Consider the following 18218-nt stretch of genomic DNA (forward strand, 5'->3'; position numbering starts at 1 on the left):
ATAGCTATTCTCCACAATTTGTGCTTTGACTTGTATTATTCACAAGAATCACAACCACATGGAACTTTCTCAACAAAGATGCAATAATCAAATTTCACTAAAGCTCCTCATCCATTGGCTTCCATAGCTTACATCCACCCACAAGATGATGGTTCCTATCAGCATTTGCACTATCACAAATGAAATTGTTTTCTTCTTTTACAGAAGCAAGGATAGAAAACAAGGAGAAGCAGTAAACAAAGCGTGCCAATGGACCCCTCTTTCAAAGCTAGCACCAGCTACCTAACCCAAAATCCAAAAAACATCCAGCTATAAATAATCCTCCAAGATAACATACTTCTATTGATCACTTGCTTTAGCAAGACCGTCGGATGATCTATGGACCCATGTTAGCTCCATGCTTTCAGTTCCATAGTAGTTGGTTGGATGAATTTTAATATTTAAAGTAAATTAAAAATACAAATTATAATATAAAAATTAATATTATAGAAGTGGAGGAGGACTGTCAAACAATCATATTATGGATGAAAGCTCAGGACCAGATTCCTTGGCAGTTCAGGCATATGGTGAGGTTGGCATATTCCTTAGGTGTAAGATTGAACACCTCATTCAACTGGATTCCTAGGAGTGCTAATATAACAGCTGACTTGTTGGAAAAAAAAAATGGGGTAGGGAGAATTTGTTTGGGTTGGGGTTGCCCAGGACCAGGTTGTAATTTGTAAAAGCTTTCTGCTTTTATTCTCTCATGGGCTTCACTAAAGGAAGCTGTTGTTACAGGCCAGCTGCTTTTGTTTTGAGCAGTTTAGTGATCTTATTTAGTGAAATATTTTCTGTCACTTATCAAAAAAAGTTAATATTGTAAAATGGAATGAACCATGACCCATAGATTGGATTGAATGGTTTAGTGCTTTGAATGCCCTAGCTAAAGAGATTTTGACTAAGCCAACAGGCTCTTTTGTCTATTGACGGGCTTGGGATTTAACCATTCCGTCTTGGCCTCCGGGTGACAGATTGAATGGTTTGACCATCCAAGTTAACAATGGATTGAAAACACTGGCATTGATGTCAAAGCCGCCATCCGTCACCTGTAAATGATATACAGCCATTACCCAATGTTTGTTCCAACCATCTGGGGTCTTGGGAGGGGTAATACTGGGTACAGTCCTAAACTTTGACATTCTTTTTTTAACACAAACTGGCCACCCTCGGACTGGAATCCACATATGCTGGCCCGAGATTTTACCTTTACAGTTTAAACCAAGTAATGGCCCCTGCCATCCCTAAATGATATCATCCATAGAATAAGATTGAAACAATCTTTAAGGATTTTATCAAGTTTAGGTTATATAATAAAATAAATCATTTCCATTTGGGTCCTCAAGAATATCTTTCTCTCATATCTAATTATAGAAATCTTCATTAAAAAAGCATTCCATTTGGGTTCTCCAAAATGACAAACAAGAGGAACTTTAGTTGAAAAAAACAATTAAAAATTTTACTTTTTGATCTATAAAAAGAAAACAAGTAGAACTAAAGATGATAATAATTATCTTTACCATACTATTATTTTCACTTGCTAATTAAAATATCGAGGAAACTCTTCTGAAAAAATAAACCTCACTAAATCTCCACATCTAGTTTGTATTTAAGAGAGTAAAAATGGAAAACTTACTTGTAACAAGTTAATAAAAAAATAAAAGGCATATTGAAAAATGTTATAGAATCATGGAGAGTAAATAATTACCAAAAAAACATTTTTAATTTCAATTATCTTTAAAACATGGGATTTTAAGTTTAGTGTATCCTAAAAGCATTCTTTTTTATGCTAAAATATATTATGTTCTTTGACTTAGAAAATTAACACTTGTAGTATCAGTGCATGCTAGTATGGAAAAATGCAAATCTAAAAAATACCTGGAAAATTATTTCATCAGGGATGTGGGGTAGCACCTCCCGTACTGTGTCAGCCATGGCAAGTATATTTGATATATTATCAGTTGCAGAGGGTGAAGCATTCCTAAACCGTAAACCACCAGCATTTCCAGTGTACCTTGTAGCCATAGCCACAGGAGGAACAGAGGAACCAGAGACAGCTTGAGGTTGTGTGATAGGCCAAAAGCTCCATGCAGCATCTTCAAGAGCAGTCTGAGCATAGGTTTCACCCACAGATGCAAGATGTCTCATCATCATTTGGAATCTGCCCAATCCAACTGATCTAATTGCAGTAGATGGACCAGCACCATCAAGAGCCTGGCTTGGCCAAGGATGCAGCCAACTTGAATCCACACCCACACCCCTAAAAATCCAAATACATTGGTAGTTGCAAATGAGAGTTGTGAAATGCAAGTAGGCTTCATGAACAGGACAAAGGCAAGAAACTGAACCTCCATGGACTACTTTCTAAAGGATGTTGTGGCTGTTCAGAGAATGCCCCCATAGGAAGTGCATGTCCAGATGTGTCTGGCTGCTCCAATCCTGATCCTATTTGACGAGCAAGCTGCTCATCACTTGAGACATTTCTAGAATTGGGGTTTGAGTTGACTTCAGGTCTGACCACAAAAAGTGGCCTCCGACAAGTTGGGCAAGAATAAATTTCACTTAGACCTTGATCCAACCTGAAATTATTAGATAACCACATATTGGATAATATCCATTTTCAAGCATAATTGAAGAATACTGCACTAATAAATGAACATACCAAGACCTCAAACATGCTAGATGGAAAAGGTGATTACAAGACAGCTTTTTAGCCTTGGCCATTGGTTCCTGTTATATTCCAATTTTCCAAATCATACACTACCCCTGGGAAAGCCAATGACCAATTAGATCTAACAAGAGAGAAAAGAGAGAACTAAGCTTACTCTACAAATTGCACATTCGTCATCATATGCTTGTAGCTCTTCAGATGTTGCATCAGGAAGTGCCCCATGAAGAGCACTTAAAGCCATTCTCAACTTGATGAACCCTTTTATTCGCTTTATCATTGTGCTAACCAAGGCCTATTCATAGTGCACATCTGAACAGTGAGTACAAGGAACAAGACATTGAGACATGAAAATCTTAAAGAACATTACAATTCCAATATGGGAGTGGCAGGAATATTTACACGTATATTAAGGAAAAGGACGGCATCTACAAGATGGAAGGCCATGCCATGAAGCCACCAAATATGTAAATGATGACCAAGTGCCATTAACAAGGTCATCATGTCAAGGAAAAAACCAAAATTCCGAATAAGAATACCCTTCCATTCCAATAGAGACCCTACAATCAAACATTTTTAATCAGGAAAATCAAACATCTAAAACAACAATATAATTATAGAAACATCAGCTAATCATCGAAGGCAAGTTTGAGAATTACAAGGATCCAAGAGGGAATACAATTTTTTCCATAGCCAAAGGTATCCTGAAGGATGCCCAAATGTAAAATCACCAAGCATGTAACTTATCAAAAAAGAAAATCACCAAGCATGTAACTTATCAAAAAAGAAAATCACCAAGCATGTTTATCCTGGCAATGACTGACAGGGAATGCATAACATTTGCAAGAGCACTAAAGGTTACATGAACAGACAACCCAGAACAGGCTATGACAAATCCCTCTTTGACAAGAAAAAGTCATAGCAATTATTTGGACCCTCCCCCCCCCCAAGAAAAAAAAAAGAAACATTAGGCTAAACTTTCATGGGTGCTGTTTTCGGAACCTAAGAATGTCAGGAATTGGAGGAGCTTTTAGGGACTAAAGGAAATTTGGTTGCATTATTCTCTAGACAATGATTAAGATTAGCCAAATCCTTAAATCTTTGACATCTGATGGAGGAGAGGGATCCTTAATTCAATGTGGGGTGGATGACAAGAAAAGGCTCTTCAATGTATAGAAATGTCTTGAGGGAAATTGAGGAGCTGTGTAGTAAGCTCAATAAAGTTTGCAGATGGGCCCCAAGGTGAACCAACTTCTTGGCTGATGGCTTAGTGAAATATTGAGCAGTCTACTTGTACATCATTTTCCTCTTAATTAATAAAATTTTGGACTGTAAATGGTCAAAAAACAGAAACAACCTAGAAGGCCAAAACACTTTCAATATTTTCATCTTAGTCTGGGTGCATGTAGGACTATCTTTTGTAACAAGAGTTTTATTTGGAATGTATCAGAAGTTTTTATTTTTTGCAGATAACAGTATCATATTAAAAAATAAGACAAGAAATCACAATGTCCCTTGTCCTGGGTTCATGCACATCAAATAAATAAAAAAAACAACTGCACAAATACCTGCTGCTGATCTATTAAAAAACGGTGATGTTTGACAGTCTGTTCTGCTTTCTGCTGAATGGCGATGCCACAAATCAAGGAGCTGAAACCCATGAACCATAATTGCCTGCCAAATAATTTTGCATGGCAAAGAACCTTATAAACCAACTTGTAGAACATAAGTGAGGAGAAGAATATCTAAGCCCTCTTAAAAGGTTTTTCTGCTATTAAGCTCACAGGAATTCAAGCATGCTGACTATTATTACCTGTAATGTCTCAAAAGCAATGCTCATAGGCTCAAAGAGTAAGAGCAGAAATGTGGTTGAGCCTAAAGATTTGCATATCATGAGACAAAGTCTTATCCTGTAGACCACAAGCATAATAAATAAGATATATTTCAAGATTATTGGGAATGTTACAAAAATATTTACATCTGCAACATCCATTAAGAGCACAAAGTGACAATGGCTCTGCAATTGTCCCATTCAAATTTAAAATACAACTCCACTCTTTGGCATTCCTCCTACCTAGTGAGACATCCTAGTTTCTCTATCACCCACATATAGCTTTCTTGACTGAGACCATTCCAAATAATCTCTTCCATTGAGTTTGATGTAATGAACTGAATATTCAATCATTGTAACTGATGCAGAACATTACAAATCCAGAGTGTGCAGCTTTCTTGTTTTTTAAATTAGAAGACATATTTCAAAAAGCAACCACTCAAACATAATAAGAGGTATGCATGAAGCAAATCTCTTTCCTCAGAACAGACTTCTACGAAGTCCAGAGGAGATACAAATCAAAAAAGAATATTCAACCAATCTACAGTCTAGGACAAAGTTCCAATTAACAGTTTTCAGATCCACATATGGGCCAAGTCATACTGAGCATAAAACAGACTTGTATCGCAGGGTTCAAGAAGAAAAATAAGGTTCATGCACCAGTGGGCAGTGGAGAAATTTGAGGCATAAAATCACTCACCAAATGTTCAATAATCCAAACAATATTGACCTTTAATCGAAGTATGAACAAAAGTCAGGTAGATCAAACCATGATAGTCCCACAAATAGAAACATATACACAATCAAAGCACCAATCCATTTATTAGAATCTGGAATTTTAAATTTTTCGCCAAAAAAATCTTGAAGTTTATCATATTACTCCAAACATTAATGAAAACTGCATGGATGGCTCCTAAATTCAAGTAGTCCTAGAATCAAAAACCTCTTTAGAACCTGCAGGCCACCTGTACACCTGCCGACATCAGCAGGATATCCAATATCATGCATCAGTCAATCACCAAAAAACAAGAGTGGATCCTCCCCACTGTCTGCTCTGATACCAAGTAGACTAAGGGCCTGTCTGTTTCCTCTTAACTCTTATCTCTTAAGAGGAATCTTTTAACTTTAAGAGAAAAATGGTTGTTCGTTTCCTCTTATCTCTTATCTCTTAAGGTGCAATCATAAACTTTTTGTTTTCCAATGATACCCCCAAAAAGACAAACAAAAAACTCTCATATACGGGGTCAAAATGGATATTTGATCATTTTTAGAATTCAGAATTCATAACAGCATTCTCTGCATTCAGAGTTCAGAAGAAAGAAAAGTTCACCAATACCAATATACCTCTTAATGTAATTATTGCACTTTCAGATGTCAGACTTCAGAGCAAACAAACAAGCCCTAACTGGCACAAGAGAAGAAAAAGAGGGAAAAAAGGATAGTAGAGAGAAAGAATCTGCAGGCCTATGGCCTTCAGTTTTAAGGAGTATATCAATCTTCACCATGTCTGATAACATAAGTTTTAAGGAGATATGGTTCAGAGGAGGTTGGTAAAGAATGTTGTTGGTGGGTGATGTTATTGTTTGGTTTTAAGAGTTTTATTGACAAAGCTGTCTTTAGATGGGGAAAAGGATTGGAAGAGGTCAACAGAGATAGAAGGAAGAAGTTTTAATGCTGAAAGGAGAAGGAATAACAAAAGAAACTTCATTGCCTTGTATGAATATTTTGGAAAAAGAAGAAAACAACTGCTAGTGTTTCCTGAAGAAAGAGACAGAGCAGGGTGGGGTTTAATTTCTAAAATGCTATAGGAATTTATTCGGTATTCGGAAGTAGGCAAAATTGGTAAGATAGATGAGAAATCAATACAAGAAAGCTTGTACCTAAAGAATGAAATTTTAGAAGAGAACTTAACCTTGGTTGGTAGAGTGGGTAGTGCAAGATGGAGATTCAGGGTGAGACAAGGGTTGGGAGAAGATGTTAGTAGATGAAGTGAAAGGAGAAACTCATGCTTGGAGAAAGGTAGCAGATGCGATAATCAGAAGTTTAAATCTGAAAGGGACGATGACATTTACACCATTTGAAAATGTAAAGCAATCAGTGATCTGGTCGATGAAGAGTTGGAGTTAGAAGTCATAAATATTCAGCCAGATTGTGGTAACGTTTTAGTTTCAAGATGGTCCCCATTATCCAATGCAAAGAAGCTGCTTGTGGAGGACGATGTGACCGTTTGTGTTATTGAGCTTCTTTCGATCTGTGGAAGCTTGAAGCTTTTTCATCCATTGTGTCAATATGTGGAGGTCACCTAAATGGAGTTTCCACCTTCGACCTTCATTCTGCGGCTATACTCCTCAGCAGGGTGAAGCCGGAGGATATACCCAGGAACAGGAAGGTGGAGGTTTTGGTTGATAGTTTCTTTTACTCAGTCTGGTTGGAAACCTCCATTGAAGCATCACTCTGGTTGGAGGTCTGCAGAGAAGCAGATGAAGGGGTCAAAGAAGAGTGGTTACGTGGTGGAATAGAAGTGCATTATTTCAAAAACATAGCAGAAATACCAAAAGAAGGGGAGTTAAATCTGGACACAATTATGCAGGAAAACATGCAGACTTGACAGGTTCCTCTTATCTCAAGATTGGCTGGAAAGATTTCCCAATCTTTCCCAAGAACTCTGTCATCGTTGCATTTCAGACCACTGGCCCATTAAGTTGAACACAGATCTAATCTCAAGAGGAAAGCCTCCTTTTAGACTAGAAAAATGGTGGACCCATCACAAGGATTTTAAGGAGATGGTAGCTGGCTGGTGGGAGGAGTGTGAAGTAGAGGGATGGGCTGGTTTCAGACTGTTACAGAAATTAAAATTCTTGAAGAGGAGGTTGAAACCTTGGGGAAAAGAACAGCTTAAGGCTGGTGAAGAAGACAAAAAGAAGATGCTCACGGAACTGGATGAATTAGATGTAAAAGAGAAAAAAGGCACTTTAGATGATTCAGGCAGAAGAAGAAGAGCTGAGCTGAGGAAATCTTGGGAAAAGTTAGCCCGAAAAGAGGAAATTTACTGGAGGCAGAGATCTAGAGTGAGGTGGCTGAAAGAAGGAGATAATAACTCCACATTTTTCCGCATGTATGCCTCAGGGAGAAGAAGGAAAAACTTCATTTCCAAAATTAGAGTGAACCAATGAGAAGTGGAAATTTCTGAAGAAATAACTGAAGTCTTCCTCTCCTACTTTAAGAGCCTATATTCTAAGGATAAAATGTGCAGTTTCAGATTGAATACTTGGGAAGGATCAACTTTGTCGTTAGATAAGAAAGTTTGGATGGAAAGAAGCTTTGAAGAGGTGGAAATCAAAGAGGCGGTTTTTAGCATGGATGGAGACAGGGCACCTGGCCCAGATGGTTTCCCTTTATCTTTCTTCCAAAAATGTTGGGATATTGTTAAGGAAGATCTTCTAATGCTCTTTAGAGAGTTCCACTCCTCAGCCATAGTAAATAAAGGCTTAAATTCAACCTTTCTGTGCTTATTCCCAAAGAAAGGGGGAATTTTGGAAGTGAAGGACTTTAGGCCAATAAGTTTGGTAGGGTGTGTGTATAGTCCTAGCAAGAAGACTGAAAGAAGTGCTACAAGATCTGATCTCTCCAAACCAGTTTGCCTTTGTCAAAGGAAGACAAATTGTGGATAGTATCTTAATTGCAAATGAGTGTGTAGAAGACAGAAAGGCTCATGGGAACCCAGGGGTTCTAGTCAAGCTAGACCTTGAAAAGGCCTATGATAAAGTTGACTGGGAGTGTATCTTGGACTGCTTCAGAATGAGAGGGTTCGGCAGGAGATGGATCAAATGGATCAAAGGATGCATTGGCTCATCTTGGTTTTCAGTGCTCCTAAATGGAGAGTCTAAGGGCTATTTTAAGGCCAGGCAAGGGCTTAGACAAGGTTGTCCACTCTCTCCTCTCCTCTTTACCTTAGTGATGGACATCTTCAATTTTTTATTTGACAAAGCCAAATTACTAAGTTTGGTTAAGGGTTTTGAAGTGGGAAGAGATATGGTCCAGGTTTCTCACTTGCAATTTGTTGACGACATCATCCTATTCTTGGATGCATCCATGAAAGACATTTCTAATGTGAAGAGGGTGATCGAAGCCTTTGAATCAGTTACCGGGCTGAGGGTTAATTTCAACAAATCCAGTATTATACCCATAAATTCAGTTGAAGAGAGCCTCCTAGAGAATTTCAAAGCTGTTCTGAACTGTAAAGCGGAAAACCTCCCCATTACCTATCTAGGAATGCCCCTTGGAGGCAACCCAAGAACTCTAAACTTCTGGGGACCAGTGATGGAGAAGTTTGATAAGAAATTGGCTTCGTGGAAAAAATGGTACCAATCAAAAGGGGGTAGACTGATTCTCCTAAAGGCCTCTCTAGCCAACTTACCAATTTATTATCTTTCTGTCTTCAAAATTCCTCCTAAAGTGAGAAACTATTCAGAGAAAATCCAAGGAAACTTTCTTTGGGGTGGAGGAGGGGAGAATAGAAAGCACTTGATAAGTTGGGATCAAGTGTGTAAGTTGAAGGAGGATGGAGGATTGGGAGTTGTTGCGCATTTGAAAGAGAAGAACACCTCTCTTCAGCAAATGGCTATGGAGATTCCCTGTAGAATCCAATACTCATTGGGCAGCTGTCATCTCTAGCAAATATGGAACAAATATAAATGGGTGGGACAGTAATCTTCATTTGAACCAGGTAAAGAATTCAAATCCATGGAAAGGTATAGTTTCTTCACACTCTTCTTTCCTTCCTTTCATTAGACTCAAAGTGGGAAAAAATTCTGGAAAAATCTCTGGTGGGGAATACCACTCTAGCAGAATCTTTCCCTAGAATCTTCAATCTCTCCACAGACCAAGATTCAACTGTTTCCTCTTGTATCCCAGCTTTACCTGCCGATATTAACTTGACCCTGAACCTGAGAAGACCTCTAAGGGACACTGGGATCTCAGATCTCATAAACCTCTTCCTCACCTTAAAAGAAGTCTACACCTCCCCTCATTCCATTGACACCCGAATTTGGACCCTCAACCCAAATGGTGTTTTCTCTTCCAAATCTATGTTTAAGGCTCTAATTGCAGGTGATCAGATCTCCTCTTTCCCGTTCAAGAAGGTATAGAGCAGTCATATTCCTCTAAGAGTTTGCTTCTTTGTCTGGGAAGCGTGTCTACAGAGAATAAATACGTGTGATCTTCTTCAGAAAAAAAGCCTGGGAAGGTCTCATGCATGTGTGCTTTGCTTAAGAGAAGGGGAATCTGCAGATCATCTACTCATTCATTGCAATTTTTCTCAAAAGATTTGGTGGCATTTCTTAAACCTGACTGGATATGGTTGGGTCTCTCCAAAGCATATTCAGGAGTTCCTCAACCAGTGGCATGTGTCAGGCTTGAGCAAAAGAGGTAAAGTGTATTGGAAAACTGTGGTACATGCAGTTTTGTGGGGAATTTGGGAGGAAAGAAACAGGCGCATATTCGAAAACAAAACCAGATCTCTAGAAGAATTAATTTCAGATATATTCTTTTGTTGTAATTTTTGGGCTGCTAACTCAGATGTTTCAGGACCTCTCTTTCAATGATCTTAACAGAAATATCCAAACGATCTTGCTTCTTCCAACTTACTCTCAACCAACCCAAAGATTACAGATACCACATATTGAAGTAGGGATGATTCTAAACTTCGATGGAAGCGCTGCAAGCAATCCGGACAAAGCTGGGATAGGTGGTATTTTGAGGGATGAACAGGGATTTATCTGTTGGGCTTTCGGTGGCCCAATAGGTAACACAGACTCAACAAAGGCTGAAGTGATGGCAGCACTCACTGGTATCAGAATAATAAAAAGTTTAGGCATTCAGAAATTATCCATTGTTGGAGATTCTGCTAATACTATCAAATGGCTGAAAGACAAGGAGGGGGGTCCGTGGAGGTTGAGTCATTATCTGTCAGAGGCAAGAGACTCCTTGGAAAATTTAAATGTTAATCTGATGTGGATACCAAGGGAGATGAATCATATTGCAGATGGATTAGCTAAAATTGGAGCAAACTTAGAAAATTTATAAAACAACAGGCTTCCCCCCTAGTAATTTTGTGTTTCTTCTGTTTAAGTTCTCTTTCCTTTTAGTACATCTGCTCATGTATTCCTTGTTTTATTTAATGAAATCTGATTAACTTTTTCTCCAAAAAAAAATCTGGAAACAATTAAAGATGGAAGACAGAAGAACAAGGTTTTTTGCTTGGGAAGGGAAACTGGGTTGGTGTGTAACAGGGTTTGTTTTCAGGCTTTTACCAATGAAGAAGGACTGTCAAATGTGAAGAAGAGGATGGATATTGAGAAGAATATGAAAGGATATGAGGATGAGTTAGATTTGACATGGGTTGGTTTGGCTGAGGAGGGAGTTCATGAGACGGCAGGTGACACTTTAAATTTTCATGTGACAGGAGCTGAACAGGGGCCTGAGTAAAATCAACCTAGGCTGTGTTCCTCTAGGCACATTGGAGTGAAGTTGAATCTTGAGTCATGTGATGACTTAAATGAACATGTGGTTGTAGAGATGCAAATGGATTGGATATTGATGCAATTCGATTTTGGCAGATTCAAATCAGCATTATCAGATTATTGAATTGAATCGGATCAGAAAATATATTCCATTTACATTTCAGATCGAATTCGAATGACCCCTGATTCAATCCAAAAAATCCGATCCAATTGGATATATTATGTTTTAGAGAATGACATGTATCCCCCCCCCCCAATTTTGTTTAAACAATTTAATAAAACAGTTGTAATTTTAACAAAAGGGAAGACCTGAAATTGGAAAGTTTAATAAGTGTTAAAACAAAAATAACAGAAGGTCCAAAACCCATTGAAGAAAGGTTTTGGTTTTCGTTTGGTTCCAGGGTTCCCTTCTTCTCTTCCATTTCATTGAGACAAGAAACCCTAACCCTAAAGATTAGCTGCCATCAAAATCGCATCGCCACCCACCAGTGACACCTCCAGAGACACCACACCACCACCACTGTTTCGTTCTCCCCTCCCCTACTCCATTGCCATCTTCATCGCCACAAATGCCAAATCTAAGATCTCTATTGGCGTGTGAACATGATGTTCATTATTCACTTCAAATCTAAGGGGTCAAACAATGGTCACTTAGTTCATGTTACCAAGGTCTTCCATTGGCTAAAGGCAGGCCTCTTTGGGGTTGGACCTTTCAGTAGGTATAAGAGGATTTATAAGAGAAAGGAGATAAGAAAACAGGAATAGAATTAAGAGTATTGATAGAAGCAGCAGTAATATGGATTCAGTGGAGAAAGAGGCCAAGGAGAAGAAGATGGAACCCACCTGCTGTTCAAAAAGAAAATATCTTGTCAAAAAAGGAGATGATGCCAGGGATGAAGTGTGAAACGGAAGAAGAAAATTCAGAAGGGGAAGAGAAAAATGAGGAGGTGGCTTTGGATCAAGTGAGAAAAGTAGAAAGCAGTGTGGATTTGGAAAAGATAGTGGAAACTGAAGTCCAAGTAAGCAAGTTGTTAGGGGTTATATGTTTTATGAGGGGACAATTTTGCTAGAAAAATTGTTCCAGGATTTGGAAAAGAGGTTTCCTATGAATGAATAAAGCTTTAAACAGAAGATTTGGTTGGTAAAAGTTATTAAGATCATTGTTGATTTGAGGATAGTAAAGGAGGTTGTTGGGTGCAGAAGTGCTTTGAGATGGGCAGTGAGTCCTGTGTGTGCCTGTAAAAATGGGGAAGGAAAATTTGTATTAAAAGGGGTTGGAGGGTCTTAATGATGTGGGCGTGGGTTTTAAATTTCTGTGGGTGATATCTTGTCACCTTTTGTACTATCTATCTCTTTAAGAAGATTTTATTTTTTATTTATTACCAAAAAGATATATTTACATTAACGACAGGAAATTACAAAAGTTCCCCTATGATACCAACTTTCATATATTCAATAGGAGCATAATTTAAACCCTCATGTCATCGTGTCCAGCATTTGTTATGTTATTTCCTCTCTCCCAAAATGGAAAGGAGTCACACCTACCCACTATCAAGTATCATCTCTTGCACATATATGAATGAACATCATTTCAGAAAACAAAACTAAAATAATCAAAAAAAAAAAGATACCCATTTCAGAAAGCATGAATGGATATCATTTCACACGATAAACATTCTGAATGTCTGAGTACATTTGAAAGAGATACTCATTTTCTTCCTAACAGAGCAATTCTTCTCCTCTTCACTTAAATTGCACTATTACTAAGCCTTTTTTTCTGATAAGCAACTGCAAATGATTTCATTCAAAACAACTTATCGTCCAAAAAACTGAACAGTATATAAACTATTACTAATCTGTTGTGATATAAGGAGAGTCACCATTCTCACTTTTCAAACTGAATTTTCCTCTAATATTTTTTTCTCCTTTTTAAAACCTACTATTATCTCTGCTGATATAGAACATTCCCTATTAAGTATTAAGACAATGTCATAATCTAAAGCATTAGGCCAGTCTACAATCAAGAAACAAGAATTAACCAAAGGCAATGTATTTAATGTGGTTCATGTTCTCTTAAGATGGCTGATCTACTATGTACCACATTTCTAAGAAACAAAATCCACAAAAAAAAATAAGGTCATCTACAAAAAGAGCAGGTCACAAAGCACTACCAGAACAAATCAGTAGAGAGAACCACCAAGAACACTGAAAAAACACGAAAATATGTCCATGGAGTTGCAGAAGGAGATGCGTTCAACCGTTCAAGTCGGTCTCTAGCCAATGCTTGAAACATCTGTAATCAGGTATGAAAAAGTTTATAAGGAGCTATTCAAGTTCTACATGCTAAGTGATCATGTAAGTTGCAAAGCATTTATGTAACGATACCTTTAAGGAACAAAGAACTATTAACCAAGTTGTCCACATGCCTGCTTGAAATATTGTTGGCGGAACTACCAGTGGAAGAAAGGTCCCCTGTTAAATAAGAAACATGATGTTGCACCAACAGTTACTAAATGATAAATGCTAAAGGAAATTGATGTTGAATTTTATAGAGGACCTAGAATTTGCTATTTAAGAGTTTATAACCCCAAGATATAGTTAAGATAAAGGAAATGATAAGATAAACTATCCAACTGTTGTGAATAACTGTACAAAATAGGTCAGCAATCAGAATAACATAACTCAACCTCCATCTGCAGACCAAAATTCATTAGAGTTACAAATTAAGAACAATCCATATATATAGTGCTTTGCAGAAAGTAACTGCTTGAAAAAAATGAAAGTTCCAGAGATAAAATTGAAAACCATGGGGATTATAAGGAAACATTTTTACACAATCTGGCAGTCTCCCACAAAAGTACTTTGCATAAAAATCATGTTTACCATGCTTCAGGAATTTCTTTTTTCATTGATATTCCTTTGTTTGATATGTTACGACTAACTTATTGTTCCATATGGCAATTGAAAGTTCATAGGCCACAACAATGACATAAGCAAGCCATCACCTGAAGATTAAGATTAAGAATGGAAAATTGAAGAAATAAAAAATGAGACAGAGCATAGGGGGAGAGGTTTATCTTTCCAGTTTCCATATCCATAACCATGACTAGAGGGTACTTATCAAAAAAAAAATCATGACTAGAGGGTTTGATTTGAGGTGAAGAAGATGGCGTTTTAATATCTGTAATGTTAGACTAATAGAGAAAAGGCAGAAATATATTCTCTAGAAATTTCATGTGAGATTTCTATGAACATCAAAGATATAACAGGGGCTGTTCGCTGAATTTTAGATGGGATTTAACTGCTTAAATTGCAATAATTGGATGATTTATGCAATTCAACCTAGGGGAGTAAAAGCAGGCGTAAAATAAAGGAAACTTCTTGTTCGAGAAGTATCAATATCAAGCTGCAAAAGAGACCAAAAGGTCCTTAACTTATTTGGTTTAACAAATCTTAAATGTCACCAGAAAAAAGGTGCTGGACAGAACTTGAGGTACCTAAAAATATAAGAAAACCAAAAGAAAATAGGTCTAAGGTGTGCCATTTAAGATTATGGGCTGTAGAAACTAAATAGTAAAAACAACAAAGAATTAAAGAAAGAGAATGAGAATAAGAGGAAAAACAAGACGGATGGAAGAAATGAGTTGATAATGCAGAGATGGAGGAGTCAACACCAAGCCACAAAATTGCAAGAAATAATTCATATTCCACTTGTCATCTCAAGAGTGTTTGCAAGATGTTTAAAGATGAAGCATCATATCTCTTTTTCTTTATGAGTAATGTCAAAGATACTTCATCTCTTTTAAGATGTACAGATATTTCTGCATATTAAATGACCAAGTTTTTGGTCATTTGACAAATTCAGTTATGTTTAGAAAACAATTGTTAAGTCAGTGAGCAGGAGGAAGATTTTTTTTATTTTTGGACCAAATTTCCCTTGATAATACCCAAAAGACTCTCCCTCTTTAAGATGTACAGATATATTTGCTTATTAAATGACCAAGTTTTTGGTCATTTGACAAATTCAGTTATGTTTAGAAAACAATTGTTAAGTCAGTGAGCAGGAGGAAGATTTTTTTTTATTTTTTGACCAAATTTCCCGTGATAATACCCAAAAGACTCTCCCTCTTTATGCTATTTCAGCAACAAATTCACTCTCTCTTCTCACTATTCCTACAACAAGCTCTCTAATGTTCAAATAATTTAATCCAATAAAATTTTAAACAAAAATAGTTTTCGGGAGAATGAATAGATTCATCATGCAGAAGTAAATTTTTTTTATAGGTAAAAGTTCATTAAGAATCCATTATCAGAAAAAAGATAAATATCTGTTACAAACTTACAAGCATCCCAAGGGGAGGCACGAGGTGCAGCCTCACTCTTTTGAAAAAAACAGCACAAAAATTACAATTGGGTCCAATACAACTGATCCCTAGTTACTCCTTGCTTGGCTAGATAGTCAGCAAATGAATAAGCCTCCCTTCCCACCCATTGTATAGTCAAATTCATGTGTTGTGTTACCCATTTGAATTTCTTCATTTTATTTCTATAACACCATATCACTCATGCAGAAGTAAATTTTCCCCCACATTAATTTGATTCTGAAACTCTTCAGACTCACTCCCAGTAGTTTTGGAGAGAGAACAGAACCAGCCTTTGTTAGTTTCAAGAAATTTAATTCCACAAGTTATGAATGGATCAAGCAAATTCAACCTCCCAAGTTTCCAAATAACCTTCATGTTCTTAAAATATGAATATCAAAAATGTTGCAGTAAACTTGAAACTTCTCTTCCAGGAATCAACTCTTAACTCTAAGCACACTGAAAACCAAAATCTCTGCTAGAGTTCAAGCATTCCAATTCTGAAATCAAGATGCTGCAGTAGTTAAGTTTTTCCAGAATGTTCAAATCTCACAAGCTTCCGCAGTTGATCTCATATTTGGAACAGTGTTTTAAAATGTGTGGGAGGTGTCTCCAGGCAAGGCACCCCTAAAACGCCTTGAGGCATATGCCAGAGGCGCTGACACCTCTGAAGCGTACACCCCATATGCTTTTTTCATGAGGCGTACGCCTCATGCACACCCCATGTAAAAAGATAGATAAAACAAAGAAAAAAAAAAGTAACAGAAAGGAAAGAAAGGGAAGGGAAAGAAAAGGAAATAAAAGAAAAGGAAAGGAAAAAAAAGAAAAGAAATGGTAAGGGGAAAGGAAGTGGACTAGGGACTAAGCACCCAGACCCCTTTGGCTAGGGGGCTTCGCCCCCAGACACCCCAGCCCCCCTTTCTTACTAGTGATATGCATCTTCATTCCTCTTAATATAAAAGATTTTTATTAAAAATAAAGAAAAATGAGATCCTCCTTCCTCTTCTCCCTCCTCCTTCCTCCTCATCCCCCCCTCCTCTTAAGTAGGCTTATGCCTCTTTGTGTTCGGGAGGCTTACACCTCTTACGTTCTGAACTATGCCTCACGCCTCTAGGTAGTGGAACGTCTTGTGTCACACCTCCACGTTTTAAAACATCGATTTGGAATCCAAAATCTAGTGTCCTCCTTATTAGGGTCCAAGAAAACATTTTCGAGGATGGCTAACAAAGACATGATGTGGCCCAAATCTGTATCCCTAATTGCCCTTCTCAGACCTAAGTTCCACCCAAAACTAGAAGAAGAGTCTGAAGGGCACAAGAAGGATGATATGGGTTCATTTTTCAAATCTGATAGAACATACAAAGAGGGAAATCCGTCCATCAAAGGTGAGTCCCCAACCCAATGTTGTTCCCAAAATTTTATTCTATTACCATAGTTAAGACCATACCTAATCCAAGGGGAGAAGACTGGAAGCAACTTATATATGGCTTTCCAAGGAGAGGCAACTATAGCCCTTGCCAAAATTCCAGGTTCCCAACCATTGTCTTCCAACCCATGTATGCTAGCCACAATCTTTGTCCACAATGTCTCTTTCCAATGGAAACCTCCATAACCATTTCCCCAACAATGCCATGTTCCTTTTCCTAATATTCCCAATCCCAAAAACTCCTAGCTTTTTACATCTAGTTACCACCTCTCATCTCACCCTATGGTCCCGCTTTTCCTCTCCAGGCTCCCACAAGAAATCCCTCATAAGTTTTTCCAAAATGTTAGAAACCTTTGTGGGGATCTTAAACACTGATAGGAAGTAAACAGGTAGATTAGCTAGGGTTGACCTAATCAAAGTGATTCTCCCCCCAAGGAAAGATAATTTTTCCTCCAAGAAGCAAGCCTTTTTTCAAATCTCTCCACCACTGGGTTCCAAAAGCTTACCTTCTTAGGGTTATCCCCCAAGGGGAAGCCTAAGTAAATCATAGGCCAATCCAAGGTTGCACAACCTAACACACCTGCAAATTCACTTAGCTCCCTCTCCTTCAAATTCACACCCACCACACTACTCTTATCCAAGTTCACCTTGAGATTAGACATCTGCTCAAAGAGTTGTATTGCCAATTTTAAATTATGGATCCAATTGATGTCCCCACCTTCACAGAACAAGATTGTGTCATCTGCAAACTATAGATGCATAAGTGGTACCTCCTCCCTTCCTAATCTCCAGCCTTTTATTAAATTCCTCGAGTCCGCTCCATGGATCAATCTCTCAAGGACATCAGCAATCATAGTGAAAAGAAAAGGGGATAGTGGATCTCCTTGTCTTATTCCTCTCGAGGCGGGGAAGAAGTCCACCACAGTTCCATTCACCAAAATAGAGTAGGGGAAACTTCTAACACAGCCCCAAATCCATTTACACCAGCTGTCTCCAAATCCAAAACTTTTCAACACCTCCAACAGGAAGGACCAATCAACCATATCCCTTCTCCAAGTCCAGTTTGCAAACCACTCCCTTCTTCTTGGATTTCCTAAAGCTCTCCAGACTCTCATTTGCAATCAAGATTTGATCGGCAATCTGTCTTCCCTTCACAAAAGCACCTTGGTTAGGTGCAATTATGGTAGGAAGAACCTTCTTTACCCTTAGAGACAACACTTTTGCAATTATTTTATACAAACTGTTCATCAAACTAATAGGTCTAAAGCCCCTTGGTTGTGATGCCTCTTTCTTCTTTGGAACCAAAGCAATGAATGTGGAGTTCAAACCCATGTTAATTATTCCCCTTTCGTGGAATTCCTCAAACACTGACCCA

General features: G+C 37.9%; 1 protein-coding gene across 5 annotated transcripts in view; it reads right to left on the minus strand.

The window, feature by feature from the left end:
* Nucleotides 1-18218, minus strand: part of LOC148848201 (E3 ubiquitin protein ligase RIN2-like) — a 35008-nt gene that overhangs the window by 5598 nt on the left and 11192 nt on the right. For all 5 annotated transcript variants that reach the window (XM_088949026.1, XM_088949027.1, XM_088949028.1 and 2 more), the window contains exons 4-12: nucleotides 13442-13528; nucleotides 13228-13349; nucleotides 4518-4614; nucleotides 4273-4378; nucleotides 3107-3264; nucleotides 2862-2999; nucleotides 2699-2766; nucleotides 2385-2615; nucleotides 1915-2296 (exon numbers count right to left, since the gene is read on the minus strand). In XM_088949026.1, coding sequence (XP_088805152.1) covers nucleotides 1915-2296; nucleotides 2385-2615; nucleotides 2699-2766; nucleotides 2862-2999; nucleotides 3107-3264; nucleotides 4273-4378; nucleotides 4518-4614; nucleotides 13228-13349; nucleotides 13442-13528 — 1389 coding nt within the window. The remainder of the gene's footprint in view (nucleotides 1-1914; nucleotides 2297-2384; nucleotides 2616-2698; nucleotides 2767-2861; nucleotides 3000-3106; nucleotides 3265-4272; nucleotides 4379-4517; nucleotides 4615-13227; nucleotides 13350-13441; nucleotides 13529-18218) is intronic.

This window comes from Nelumbo lutea, chromosome 6 (assembly GCF_056320005.1).
Source record: "Nelumbo lutea isolate HS-2025 chromosome 6, American lotus-T2T, whole genome shotgun sequence".
NCBI lineage: Eukaryota > Viridiplantae > Streptophyta > Magnoliopsida > Proteales > Nelumbonaceae > Nelumbo > Nelumbo lutea.